Consider the following 14907-nt stretch of genomic DNA (forward strand, 5'->3'; position numbering starts at 1 on the left):
ATCAGTTACTGAAGTGGGGAAGTTTGTATTTTGGAGAGCAGCTCCTTAGTTTAAAGTTTACAATTTGCTCTTCTGGAACATTTGCTGCCCATTGATAGATTGAATGCCATGCTGCACAGTGTCTTCCATTTGTGTCACATTGAATCAGACATATCTAAGATCAGTCTCAGCTGAACTAAGTTAAATCTCAACTTAACCTCTCTGAGACTCAGTTTTTCCAAATGTAAAATGAGGATATGGATTAAGTGGATTAAATTAAACAATACATTTAAAACACTATGGAGTAAGCCAGTATTTGTTGAGCTCCTAATAGTCTCCTTGAATAAAGTTCACCAGCTAGCTACCTATAAATGCTCTTCTTTCTTGATCTGACATACATCCTGTGGTACAGGAAATTACAGTAAGTTTAATCTGTTCTAGATGTCTTTAATCAATCCTCCCCCAAACAGTTATGGTGAGCTGCTGCTCTGTGGGCAGTTTACAGGAGGTTTATAACTTCCTTCTTTTATTCCTAATCTCTAATCATCTTTCTCCTAGCAATCAATATTATATCTTTATTATTTATTTATTTTTTGAGCCCGGCCTGCGTGGCTCAGAGGCTGAGCATTGACCCATGAACATGGATATCATGGTTCGATTCTCATTCAGGGTGCATGCCCTGGTTGCAGGCTCCATCCCCAATAGGGAGCATGCAGGAGGCAACCGATCTTTGTCATTGATGTTTCTCTCTCTCTCTCTCTCTCTCTCTTCTTTCCTCTCTCTGAAATCAATAAGAAAACATAAAAAAAAATGTTGAAAAAGTTTGAGGCAGATTTACAAAGTAACAGACTATATGGAGCTATCAAAACATTAATTACATATGTAGGGAAAATCAACAAAAGTCACACTGCATATATTGTAGTCAAATTTAAAGTCTGTTTTAAGGGAAATTGTAGTTGGCTGAAGTGTGACTATTTTGTAAATGGAAACAGTGCTCTGGGTTTGAAAACAGTTTGACTAAAGAGATAAGGTATTTTTATAAAGTATTTAGATAAAGCTTTGGAAAACCTGCCCTCTAAAAATGATAAGCAGGGTAACAATGTTGCTAAAGGAAGTGACTCCTTGTTTGAAGAGAAGTAGCTGTACATCTTGACTTGAAATATTCTTCTTCTTTGCTTACGGTGAGTTCTTATGTGACTGTGTTATTGTATAGCAGCCATTTGCTGGGTTGCTGAACCACAGCTGAGTAGAGTTCTTCCTAAGTGGGTTAATTAGCTTTAAGTGTAGGAGAAGGAATGTGGCAGTGGAATTAAACTAAGTTACATTTTCAGGGCAAATTAAGAAAATTAGTTTCAAAAATCCCAATTCTGACATAATTTCTAATTTTAGCAATTATTCGGAGATCTGTTCAGTCAGTGGGAGGGAGAATGGAATAATTATTTAGCTTTGTACCTTGAAGAGGGTCTAATGATCAAATTTAACTTAGTTAATATATACAGGGTGAGGCAAAGGTAGGTTTACTGTTGTGAGTACACAAAACAGTTTATTTTTGTATTATTATTTATTAATTTATTGTATTATTTTCCATATGAACCACTGTAAACCCACTTGCCCCACTCTGTATTAAGTTGATGGCCTTTTAAAAAAAAAGGTTTGTCTTTTAAGATAGATGAATAGCAAGTAGACCTTGTAAATAATGTTGTGTATTTTGTATCAAATATATTTGATCATTTAGAAACGATATGTTAAATGAGGCTGTGTTAAATGACCAGTATCAATCCTTATTTATAATTTTTTGTAATTTGCTTTTTTTTGGTATCTTTTTTATTTTGATGTAATTTTAAACATACAGAAATACTTCAAGAGTAGTTCAAAGAATTGCCATATATGTATGCCCCTTACCAAGATTCACCAATATTAACATTTTGTATCATTTATTTTTCTTTGCCCGACACACACACACATTTGTATATGTTTATGTGTATATTTAAACTCATTCTTTTTCCCTGAACCATTTGAGAGCAATTGGAGATATTATGCCCATTTACCTCTGAATACTTCCCTGTAGGTTTATATGTGATCAAGAATTTTGAAATCTGTGGTTCTTATACAGTGTCTTACAAAATTTTATAGTGGTTTTCAGAATCAAGAAATTAAATATCAATACAATATTATTATTGGAGCTACAGTCCATATTCAAGTTTTGTCAGTTGTCTCAGTAATACCCTTTATAGCTAGTTTTAGTACATTGTATTTAGTTAAATAATTTTTTTTTTTAATCATCGCCCAAGGGTATTTTTTTCATTGCTTTTTATGGAGTGGAAGGGAGAGAGAGGGAGGGGGGCGGATACAGATACACACATTGATTGGTTGCCTCCAGCACGTGCCCTGACTGGGCCCGGGGATCCAACCTGCAACTGAGGTTTATGTGCCCTTGGCTAGAATCGAACGTGGGACCCACCAGTCCATGGGTGGATTACGGACGCTCTAACCACTGAGCGAATGGGCCAGGGCTGTCCTAAGTCATCTTTGATCTGTAACAGTTCCTCAGCTTTTGTTTGTCTCTCATGAATTTGACATATTTGAAGAATATAAGTCAATTCCTTTTAAAATGTCCCTCAATCGAGGTTTGTTTGATGTTTCTTTGTGATTAGATTCAGGTTGCTCACTTTTTGTAGGACTATACCACAGTTATGACATTGTGTCATCTTCAGTACTTTATGTCAAGAGGCACATGGTGTCAGCTTGTTCCATTGGGGGAGTGTTCATGTTGATCACTTGGTTAAGGAGGTGTCTGCCAAGTTTTTTCTCCCCCAAACCCATGGCAACTACTGGTCTTTATACTGTTTCCATAGTTTTGTCTTTTCCTAAATGTTATATAGTTGGAATTAGACAGTATGTAGTCTTTCATATTGGCTTTTTTTCACTTAGTAATATGCATTTAAAGTTTCTCCATGTTTCTTCAGGGCTTGATAACTCATTTCTTTTTATCACTGAATAATATTCCATTTTCTGTATGACAGTTTACTTTATCCATTCACCTATGGAAGGACATCTTGATTGCTTCCAAGTTTTGGCAATTATGGAAAACCATCCATGTGTAGGTTTTTGTGTGAACATAAATTTTCCACTCCTTTGGGTCAATAAATACCAAGGAGCACAGGTGGTGGTAAGAGTATTCTTAGTTTTATAGGAAACTGCCAAATTTTTTCAAAGTTGCTGCATCACTTTGGGATTCCACCAGCAGTGGATGAGAGTTCCTGTTGCTCTACATCCTCACCAGCACTTGGTGGTGTCAGTTTTCTGGATTTTGGGCTGTTCTAATAGGTGTGTAGTAGGTTCTATCCCTCTAATAGGTTTCTTTTTTAAATTTGCATTTTCCTGTTGACATATGGTGAGCATCTTTTCAAGTGCTTATTTGTATCTGTGTATCTTTTTTGTATCTTCTTTGGTGAGGTGTCTGTTAAAGTCTTTGGCCCACTTTTTAATCAGGCTGTTTGTTTTCTTATTGTTTAATTTTAAGAGTTCTTTATATATTTTGGATAAGTCTTTTATCAGAATATTTTCTGCAAACATTTTCTCCCAGTATGTAGCATATCATCTCATTCTCCTCACATTGTCTTTCACAGAGCAAAAGTTTTTAATTTTAACCAAGTGCAGCTTATCAGTTCTTTCTTTCGTGGATCATGCCTTTTGTATTTTGTTTAAAAGTCATTGCCAAAACCTAGGTCACCTAGTTTTTCTCTTATCTTATAGGAATATAAGTTTTGCGTTTTACATTTATCCCTATGATTCATTTTGAGTTCATATTTGTGAAGGGTGTAATGTCTGTGTCTAGATACTCTTTTTTTTTTTTTTACATGTGGATGTCCAGTTGTTCTAGCACCATTTGTTGAAAAGACTCATTTTGCCCTGACTAATGTGGTTCAGTGGTTAGAGCGTTGGCCCATGCACCAAAGGGTGGCAGGTTTGATTGCTGATCAAGGGCACAGGTACCTAGGTTGCAGGTTTGAGCCCCAGCCCCAGTTGGGGCACGTGTGGGAGGCAACCAATTGTTGTTTCTCTCTTCCCCCCTCTCCCATCCCCTCCTCTACCACCTCCCCCCCCCCCCCGGGTCAAAAAATCAATGGAAAAAATGTCCTCGGGTGAGGATTAACAACAAAAAAAAGACTATCATTTCTACATTGTATTACCTTTGCTCTTTGGTGAAAGATCTCCTTTGACTGCATTTATGTGGGTCTATTTCTGGTCTCTCTATTCTGTTTCACTGAATCTATTTGTCTATTCTTTTGCCAACAATATACTGTCTTGATTACTATAGCTTTAAAGTAAGTTGGATTGTATCAGTTCTTTGACTTTGTCCTTGTCCTTAAGGTCACAAAGATTTAATCCTGTATTTTCTTCTAAGAGTTTGATAGTTTTAGTGCTTACATTAGTTTTGTCATCCATTTTAAGTATTTTTGTGTATGGTATAAAGTAAGGATCCAACTTGTGTAAAATCATCTGACTATAAATGCAACAGTACATTTCTGGCTTCTGAAACCTGTTCTGTTGCTCTGAATTTATGCCAGTGCCACACTGTTTTGATTACTGTAGCTTTTTAATAAGTTATGAAATCAGGAAGCATGAGTCCTCCAGCTTCGTTCTTTAAGATTATTTTGTCTTTGCATTTTTTGCATTTCCATATGAAATTGAGGATCAGCTTATCTATTTCTGCAAAAAAGGCAGTTGGTATTGTGCACAGGGATTGTGTTGAGGCATAGATCAGTTTGGAAATGTTGCCATGTTGACAGTGTTAATTTTTCCAATCTGTGAGCATAGGGTCTTTACATTTATTCAGATCTTTCTGCTTTATAGTTTTTAGAATATAAGTTTTAGACTTCTTTTGTTGAATTTATTCCTGAGTATTTTATCCTTTTTAATTCAATTGTAAATAGAGTTAATTTTTGTTACTTTCATATTATTCATTGCCAAATGTACAGGAATAAAATTTTTTTTTAAATTAAAAAAAAAAAATCTTTATTGTTGAAAGTATTGCAGATGTCCCTCTTTTCTCCCCCATTGATCTCCACCCCACACTCCCCCCTCCCCCCACCGGGCATTCACCACATTATTGTCTGTGTCCATGACTTATGCATATGTGCATATATATTCTTTGATTAATCTCTCCCTACCAACTCCCCCGCTGCTGCCTTCCCTCTGAGCTTCATCAGTGTGTTGCATTCTTCTATGTCTCTGGATCTATTTTGTTCATCAGTTTATTTTGTTCATTAGATTACACATATAAGTGAGAGCATGTAAAACTGAATAAGGAAGAATCAGAAAGCCTGAATAGGCCAACAACTGATGAAATTGAAGCAGTAATAAAAAAAACTCCCAGAAAACAAAAACCCTGGCCTGGATGGCTTCACAGCGGAGCTTCACCAAGTATTCTACTTCTTACTACAGCAGTCCCTTTAACATTTCTTGCAATGCCGATTTGGTGGTGATAAACTCCTTTAGCCTTTTTTTTTTGTCTGGGAAGCTCTTTATCTCACCATCTATTTTAAATGATAGCCTTGCTGGATAGAGTAGTTTTGGTTTCAAATCCTTGCTTTTCATTACCTTGAATACTTCATGCCATTCCCTACTGGCCTGTAGATTTTCTGGTGAGAAATCATCTGACAGCCTTATGGGAGGTCCTTTGTAGGTAAGGAATTGCTTTTCTCTTTCTGCCTTTAGGATTCTCTTTGTCTTGAATTTTTGGCATTTTAATTATGATGTGTCTAGGGGTGGACCTCTTTGGGTTCTTCTTGCTTGGGACTCTCTGTGCCTCTTGAACTTGTGTGACTTTTTCCTTCACCAGATTAGGGATGTTTTCTGCCATTATTTCTTCAAACAGGTTCTCTAACCCTTGCTTACTTTCAACCTCCTCTGGCACTCCTATGATGTGAATATTGTTATGTTTCAGCTTCCTTAGACTATCCTCCTGTTTTTTAATTGTTTTTTCTTTTTGGATCTCTGATTAAGTGATTTTTTTCTATCCTGTCTTCTAATTCACTGATCTGATCCTCAGCATCCTCTAATCTGCTGTTTATGCCTTCCAATGTATTCTTTATTTCTACTATGTCATTCTTAATTTCCTTCATAGTTTCCATATCTTTTCTCATGCTGTTGAGCATCCTTACAATCATTATTCTGAACTCTGTATCTGATAGATTGCTTATCTCCATTTATCTCTTCTGGAGAATTCTCTTGTTCTTTAATTTGAGGCATGTGTTTTTGTCTTCCCATTTTGGCTTCCTGTTTGGGTTTGTTTGCATGTATTAGGTTGATCTACTAGGATTCCCAGTGTTTTTGGAGGGTCTCTGGTGTAGGCCAGTGTCAGGCACTGCTTGTTACTGGCCGTGGGTACCCTTTTTAGAGCCATCAGCGATCCATAGCTTTGGCTTCCTTGCTGGGGTTCGGTGCATTTGGAAAGGACCAAGATGTGCACCAAGGTCTGCTTTTCCAAGTCCCTGGTCTAGAAGCAAATCAGGCAAAGACTCGAAACACCCAGAGATCTGCCTCTGCCTACAGGCTGATTGTTATTCTCAGTCTCTTAATGACCCTCAGGCTATGTAGACCACAGCAAGGGTAAACTCCACAGGGCAGGGCTAGAGGTTTTTCCAACAGGGTGGGGCAGTCACTTCCCCCTTAGGCAAAAGCTGCTTGGATAGTAAACATCTGCCTAAGAAAGATGTCCTCTGCAGTATGGGGAAATGACTCAGCACAGGAATCCAGTTGGCCGCCCTCCAAGCTCTATCCCCAGAGCCAGCACCTCTGGATTTTCCTCACACATCTTAGTCCACTCTGCCCTCCCTCTACCAGAGCCAAGGTGAGTGGCTGCACACAAAACTTTGTGTGTTGGCCCTATGAGAGGGTGCCTGCATTTCCAGCCATCTCTCCCTGGCAGACAGAAACCCCACTGCTTTTCACAGCCAGTTGTTATGTGGGCACCTTTGTCAGTCCTGGTGCTATTGGCTGGGGAGCTTAGCTTGGGGTTTAGATCCCAGAGTTCTCAGTGGGAATCCCCCACAGCTGAGATATCCCTCTGGGCCTTCAGCTGCTTGCTGTGGGTGCCTGGCCAGCCCTTTCGTGCCTCCACACTTCCTAGCGCCTATGCAGTTTCCACTTCACGTCCTTGGTTATAAGGGTGCTCTCTGGCTAGTCTTCAGTTGAATGTTCAGAATGGTTTTTCTATATTTTAGTTGTAATTCCAGTTTGGTCCTGGGAGAGTGTCAATGTAGCTTCCATTTAATCCTCTGCCGTCTTGGAATCCCCAGGAGTAAAATTTTTTTAATGTTGATCTTGTACTATTTACCCTTGCTGAACTTACCAGCTCAAATACAATTTTTAGTGGATTTAAAAAATTTTCTATATACATGATACCATCTACAAGCTCTTTTAAAATATATATATATATAAACATATATAATTTTTTTTTAAATTCTCACCTGGGGATATTTTTTCCAGTGTTTTTTAGAGAGTGGAAGGGGGAGAGAGAGAGATCCAGAAACATGGATGTGAGAGAGACATCGATTGCTTGCCTCCTGCATGTGCCCCAAGCGGGGCCAACGATTGAGCCTGCAACGGAGGTATGTACACCTGACCAGAATCAACCCCGAGACCCTTGTCTGGGGGCTGACACTCCAACCACTGAGCCAGGCTGGCCAGGGCTGCAAACTCTTTTTTAAAAGGATTATTATATGTAGCTTTTATATGTGTAGAAGGTGATTTATGGAAGTATCCTCCCCTTTAGTTCTGGGTGTGGTACAAAGTCTGTACCTCCTGAGATTTGGTGGATATTAAAACCTCCCTGGCCCAGTGATCTGTTTCCTCAGCCGTTGTGCCCTTTCTCACTCTCTCACATGAGACTGACATTAAATCTACCTGCTTTTTATTCTGTTTTAGGTCACTGCTTTTCAAAGAAAGTGTCCTTGTCCTATGACCGACCCTCTGTTGTCCATCATCCCCATTGAAAAATGGACTTTGAGAGCCTGGGTCGTCTGATTTCTGCCACCCTCTCAAAGCTCTCTTCCATGTTCCCCTAGTTAGAATGGCACTTGCAGGCCCTGTTTCCTTCTGCTCTGGTGCCTTCTCACATGGAGTGCCTCTGCCCGGGTACCTTGTACCCTTCTTTTCCTAGTCACCTCCTTATTGATCCTCAGTTATGTACCCTAGACCAGGTCAGGTTTCTTGTACTGTGGCTTCGCATATGCATGTTACATATGTTCTACTTCCACTTGGCTCACTTCTCATGTGTAAATTTTCGTTTGTTAGCTGACTGAGTAATATCTGTTGACTCACTGATTTTTGGGAGCTCACGAATGCACAGGTCATGCTTTGTTCACTGTATTGTTAGCACCTTCATAGTGTCTAGCACATAGTAATAGATGCTTAACAATGTTATTTTATTATTGAGGTGAGAGTGTTTCAGAAGTATTATCTCAGTTCTTGGATATCTGTTTATGCTACTAATATTGTTTAACTAGTGGTTCACCTGGTGTCCATAAATGCTTAAGGGTTTTGGCAATGCTAATCATAAATGACAATATCGTTTTGTAATAAGAATGTTTGGCAGGTATGTTTGGTATGTTGGCTTCAGTGATACTTCTATTTTTAGTTGGGTTACACTGCCTTTTATTGGTATTCTATTTTTGTGGATCTGATTTGGTTTTGGAAAAAAAATTTTTTTAACTTGATCTCTTGGGGAAAGCTAACTGGGTCATAAAATAGTAGTGAGATATAGACGTCTTCACCTAAACTAGGATTTCCAGTAAAGTCATCATTACTATTTGGAGGTAAGGCTTGGGAAAACATCTTGGTGAGGTCAGTTCTCCTTTATTTCCAAGGACTTCCTATTACTTGCGCTAAGTGCGTCTTTAAGACTGGCTCATGGCATTTGTATTATGCCAGAAGAGAAGTAGCAGTTTTTGTTGTTAAGAAGAAATATTGTGCTTTCCTTGCTTTTAAAACTTTGTTTTTACTAATGAGGTAGCATAAAAAGAACATGGGAGGATGGAAAAATTATTTATTACTTTGCTAAAATGTCCATTGTTTCCACAGTCCTGTTTTGTGATATACTTACTGTAAGAATAGGCAATGGGAAGTTTTAGATTCTCCATATTTGCCTGAGGATAGTTTGTAGATATTAGATATTATGTGACTCATTTAATTGTCTTTTTACTGTCAGTCACCAGCACAAATGATACCCTTACTGAAGGTGTTAACAAGTGAACAAGAACCCATTGCATATGTTGGAACACATGTATTTACAAAGATGGCTTCCCCCCTCATGCTAAGAGGCATATACTTGTGATAATACAGTTCATTGTCTGAGACAGAAGACTTACGTTATTTGTCCAGTGACAGTCAGTAGCAGTGTGCGATTAAGCTCTCTGTCCTTCTGGCTCTCAGCCTGGTTGTGCTTGGCTCTGGTCATGCAGCTATAGAGCATTTTATGTGCCTTTGACTTCTCAGAAGATGATGAACTTTCCTAAACAGACAATTTTAGAGCTAGATAGGATCATCATGGTTTGGGATTTGGTACAATGACAGAAAAACCATTGCATTATAACTCCCGATTCTTGAGTTTGGTGGAAACATGGGAAGGTAAAGTAAGATTAGATGTCTTTGACAAATTTTATTTATTTATTTATTTAATCCTCACCTGAGGATATTTTTTCCATTGCTTTTCAGAGAGAGTCGGCGGGGAGGGGAGGAACATCAGTCGATGTGAGAGAGACACATCGACTGATCTTCTCCTTGCTCGCCCTCTGACTGGGGCTGGGGATTGAGCCTGCAACCGAGGTATGTGCCCTTGGCCGGAACAGGACCCTTCAGTCTGAGGGCTGACACTCTAATCACTGAGCAAAACTGGCTAGGGCTGTTGGTGACAAATTTTTAAAAAGATTTAGGATTATTAAAAGACTGAAAGTAGCTATGTATGGCTGTCTTACTGGTTGAATTTTATTTTATTTGGTTACAAATGAATTATTCTGATACAATATATAAATTATCTGAGTTCATTGTTCACTTTAGAAAAATGTGTAAAGCCATAGCCCAGGAAAATTCTTGATTTAAAAATCTAATTTAAATTTGGTAAATGATAGCTGTTTAACTAGTATCAATCTCTTGTGACACCTATGTGTCCTAAAACCTGACAAGCTTATAATACGTATGATAAAAGATTAATTACTAAATAATCACTTGTTAGACTTCTCTTTTACTGGTTACATACTTGGATTAAAAAAAAGATAAAGCCGTATAACGTCCAGATATTATGACACGTCAAATTAGTACTATGAACTAAAACTTTTGAAAGCTTTGAAAAGGAAACTATTATTTTATTTAAAACTTATTTTTAGAAGAAATATGCTTTATTCAAACTTTAAATCATTTAAAAAAATATTTTCTTAAGAATAGAAGTCCTGTCCTAGCTTTTGGCTTTTGGCTCAGAGGAGGCTTAGGTGCAACTTTCTTTGGTTATTCCAAATCTGGGTTCATCTGACACCAGCTGCCTCCACCATGCTGCCAAAGTTCGACCACAACAAGATTGGTTGTATACCTGAGGTGCACCTCTGGGGAAGTGGGTGCCACATCTGCCCTTGCCCCCAAGATTGGCCCCCTGGGTCTATCTCCAAAAAAGGTTGGTGATGAAATCTCAAAAGCAACCAGTAATTGGAAGGTCTGGGAATTACAGTGAAACTGACCATTCAGAACAGATAGGCCCAGATTGAGGTAGTACTACTGCCTCTGCCCTGATCATCAAAGCCCTCAAAGAACCACAAAGAGACAGAAAGAAGCGAAACAGTGAAAATACCACTTTTGATGAGATTGTCAGCATTGCCTGACCAATGCATCACTTATCTTTAGCTAGACAACTCTCTGCAGCCATTAAAAAGGTCCTGGGACTGCCCAGTGTGTGGGCTGCAGTGTTGACGTCCGCCACCCTCATGACATCATAGATGACATCAATAGTGGTGTAGTGGAGTGCCCAGCTAGTTCAGAATTACAAAGGAAAATGTTTCAATTAAAGATCATTTCCCAACTACAGAAAAAGAATAGAAGTGCTAGATTTCTGAATTTTAGTGGTAGTCTCTTTGTTTTATTTTAATAATATTCTACATTAAGAGTCATCTTGTGGCCTGGCTGGCATGTTCAGTGGTTGAGCATCAACCTAGGATCCAGGAGATCGCGGTTCGATTCCCAGTCAGGACACCTGCCCTGGTTGCGGGGTCCATCTCCAGTCGGGGGTGTGTAGGAGGCAGCCAGTCAGTGACTCTCTCTCATCCTTGATGTTTCTCTCTCTCCCTCTCCCTCTCCCTCCCTCTCTCTCTCCCTCCCTCCCTCCCTCCCTCCCTCCCTCCCTCCCTCCCTCCCCCCCTCCCCCCCTCCCCCCCTCCCTTTCTCTCTCTAAAATCACTAAAGACATATTTAGGAAAAAAAAAAAAAGAATTACCTGGGGGAGGAGTGGTATTTTGGGGTCTTCACACATTATTAAAATAGTCAATTAATTGGTAATACCACATTAAAATTTGAATTATCCTAATTCTTTACATTATTTTGAAAGTATTTGAGTATTCTCACATTGTAATATACTTCTAACTAGTTTTTAAAATTGAAAAGTAACACCTGAACATTCATAGTGATCTTTCAGGTAACACAAAAGAGTCCTCTTAGTCTCCTGTTCAGAGGCAACAATTTCAAGTTCTCCCGCACAATCTGCTAACTAAAAAATACATTTCTTGTTGGAATAGTGTTTTAAAATTTTTGTTTCCTTCATTATAATAATGTTTCTTTTTGTTGTTTTTATGTTTAAGTTTTTATTTAAATGCTTTGGGTGATAATTACATGTTTTTTAGTAGAGAGATATTATTTGTAATTAAGTTATATTGGGTGTATCTTATACAAACTAGAATATGTGTGTTTTCATTATAAGAATGTGGTATTGTTAGTGGTAGGAATGGGTGGTGGTTCTTCAAAGAAGTCATGCTGACTCTGTGAGTGAGGTGCCTTACAAATAAGCTTTTTTGATGGAAGGCAGACTTTGTGTCAGAGAAATCTCTTCCAGGTTCTGAACTGGAAAACAAAACTACATGTAGAAAAACCTAGTATTCAATCAGGGTGTTACATTGTGAATGAAGGTCGTATTGTTAACAGCCTTAGGTTTCTAGTGAGAACATGAGATCATTTTAGAAACTATTAGCACACTGAAAACAGACAGTATTCGTGGGCTGATTATTTTTTTTTTAATTCAGACTGGCTTTATTGAGTTCCAACAGTTCCTTTCTTTCAGTGTTGGACTCCCCCTGCACCTCCACAAGGGGGCAGGTAAGGAACTGAGATGGCCCTGGTTTGGGTCTTACTTTTATTCATCTATTGAGTGGAGTGATTTTTCAAAATCCAGCAAGTAGACTCTCTTCTGAAACAACTAGCAGTGCTCCCCTACTCTTTAGGCACAAAATAACATTAGAGATTTTAAAAGGTGGTTAAGCAGTAATCTTTAAAAAATGCTTTCCAAATATTGTCACAGCTTTTAATGTTCTCTGTTAATGATTTGGGCTTTAATGAAATTACAGCATTTGAACTTATATCTAAGTTTTGCAAGCTGTAGTTTTGGATAACTGTTTTTGCAGTTTCTTATGCAGTGATGAGAATGTAGCCTGGTAGATATATTTCAGCTGGGCATTTGATGAACTGTGGGATAGGCAGAGTTATTGTCTTTAGGCCCCAAAGCCTTCCTAGTTCTGAAAGACCTCATTTACCATGTCAGTGTCATTGAGTGAGTTATGTTCATAAACTTTTGTAAATATATTATGGTGACTTATGTATGGCAAAGACAGTATTCTTTTAGAAGTATGTTTGATGTGGAGCACCTGAACACCATACAAACTGATTTTTTAGTCTGTGAGATTTTTATTATTATTATTTTTTATTTTTAAAATATATCTTTATTGATTTCAGAGAGGGAGAGGGAGAGAGAGAGATAGAAACATCAATGATGAGAGAGTCACTGATCGAGCCCGCAACCCAGGCATGTGCCCTGACCGGGAATCGAACCCCGATCGCCTGGATCCTAGGCCGATGCTCAACCGCTGAGCCACGCCCGGCCGGGCAAGTCTGTGGGATTTTTAAATGAGCATTGATTTTTAAATATGTTTTATGTGAACCAATTATTTCTTTGTGTGTAATTGGTATTTGATTACTCTGATGTGGGAGTTTTTCTTCTTCAATGTGATGTATGTTTGTTCTTGGGGGGAAAATATATATATATATATACACACACACATATATATATATATAAAAATATAACTCGTTAATCCTTACCTGAGGATATTTTTTCTTTTTTTCTTTTTGTTTTTAGAGAGTGGGAGAGAGAGGATGAGACACAGAGAAACATTGATGTGAGAGAGACACATTGATTGGTTGCCTCCTGCATGTGCCCAGACCGGGGCTGGGGATCGAGTCTGCAACCAAGGTACATGCCCTGACTGGAATCGAACCCATGACCTTTCAGTCTGCAGGCTGATGCTCTAACCAAGGAGCAAACCAGCTAGGGCTGTTCTGGAATATATTTCTTTTGGGGAAATGCTATTTTCCCAAGTAGACTCTGTGAGACTCACATTTTGTATATTGATTTCTCCTTTTTTGTATATATTTTGGCATCTGTTTTGCATGAGTGTTCATCCTCCTGTCGCCACCATTAAGATCTCTGGTCATCAAAATTTCTGTATTCCTGCAGCATGCTATATCATTACAATGACACTGTTATTGTACATTCCTATAGCATTCTTTTTTTCAGCACTTAATGCCTTTTATTCCTAAGCTTCATGCATGAATTATGTAGCATATGTGAAGAGGCTTAAACTGTTTCCATTACATTCTTTCTGGATGGCTCTTGTTATATTTAGGGTATATTTATACTTTGGACAAAGTAAGAATGTTATTGTTGTTGACCTTGACACCAGATAACTGGGCAGACATTATATAGCCATGTTTGAATCCTCACAAAATGTGCTGTTAAAGCCAACGGAGTCCTGGCGGGAGACCCTTCTGGACAGCAGAGTCATGGAGCTTTTCTTTACAGTAAGTTGTATCTTTCCTCTCTGGTAGCAAAGGTCATGGAAAGGGCCACTAAAGGAGTATATGCTTCTGTAGTTTTCTTAGGTAAAAATGCACAGATCGCTTTTGTCCTCTAAAGCCTTCTCTTCTAATCAATGTATCTGCTCAAACAGAAATTACATAGAAATGTTCCTGCTAATTTATAAAAGTCTGGAATTATGAAGGGCTTCATATCCTAGAGCTGAAGTTCTCAAACTTTTTGGTCTAGGACTGCTTTACACTCCTAAAAATTATTGAGGATACCAAAGAGCTTTTGTTTATCTGGGTTGTAACAATATTTGCCATATTAAAAATTCAAACTGAGAACTTTAAAAAATAATGTATTAATTCATTTTAAAATAGTAATACCAAACCATGACATAATAATAGCATTTTAATGAACAAAGAGCTCTATTTTTGTGAACAAAAAAAAAGTTTAGCGAGAAGAGTAGCATTATACAGTTTTTGCAAATCTCTCTAATGTTAGGTTTAATACAGGACAGCTGATCTCATGTCTGCTTCTGTGTTCAGTTGGTTGCAGTATTACACACTACGTATAGCCTTCGGGAAGCTCCACTGTATACATGTGTGATAATAAGGATGGAAAAGACAATGATTGTCTTAGTATTATTGTAGGAAAACAGTTTTGTCCTTAGAGACAACCTGGCAGGGTCTTAGGAACCCCTAGGGATCCCTCGACCACATTTTGAGAACTGCTCTTCTAGAATAGTGTACTTTTTATGTATGAATTATCGGTCATGGGTGAAGTTAGGGTTATTGCATAGAATTTTTTTTTTTTTTAAA

General features: G+C 38.2%; 1 protein-coding gene and 1 pseudogene across 6 annotated transcripts in view; both read left to right on the forward strand.

The window, feature by feature from the left end:
• XPO4 (exportin 4) overlaps nt 1-14907 on the forward strand; it is a gene marked incomplete at its 5' end in the record, with an annotated part of 103554 nt that overhangs the window by 39409 nt on the left and 49238 nt on the right. For all 5 annotated transcript variants that reach the window (XM_081125519.1, XM_081125522.1, XM_081125523.1 and 2 more), the window contains one exon: nt 13976-14088. In XM_081125519.1, the coding sequence (XP_080981645.1) occupies nt 13976-14088 (113 nt within the window). The remainder of the gene's footprint in view (nt 1-13975; nt 14089-14907) is intronic.
• LOC308553550 (large ribosomal subunit protein uL11 pseudogene) lies at nt 10528-11116 on the forward strand (annotated as a pseudogene). The gene has a single exon. The product of its transcript is annotated as a large ribosomal subunit protein uL11 pseudogene (transcript).

Source organism: Miniopterus schreibersii (genome assembly GCF_964146895.1).
Source record: "Miniopterus schreibersii genome assembly, chromosome: 2".
In the NCBI taxonomy this organism is placed as follows: Eukaryota; Metazoa; Chordata; class Mammalia; order Chiroptera; family Miniopteridae; genus Miniopterus; species Miniopterus schreibersii.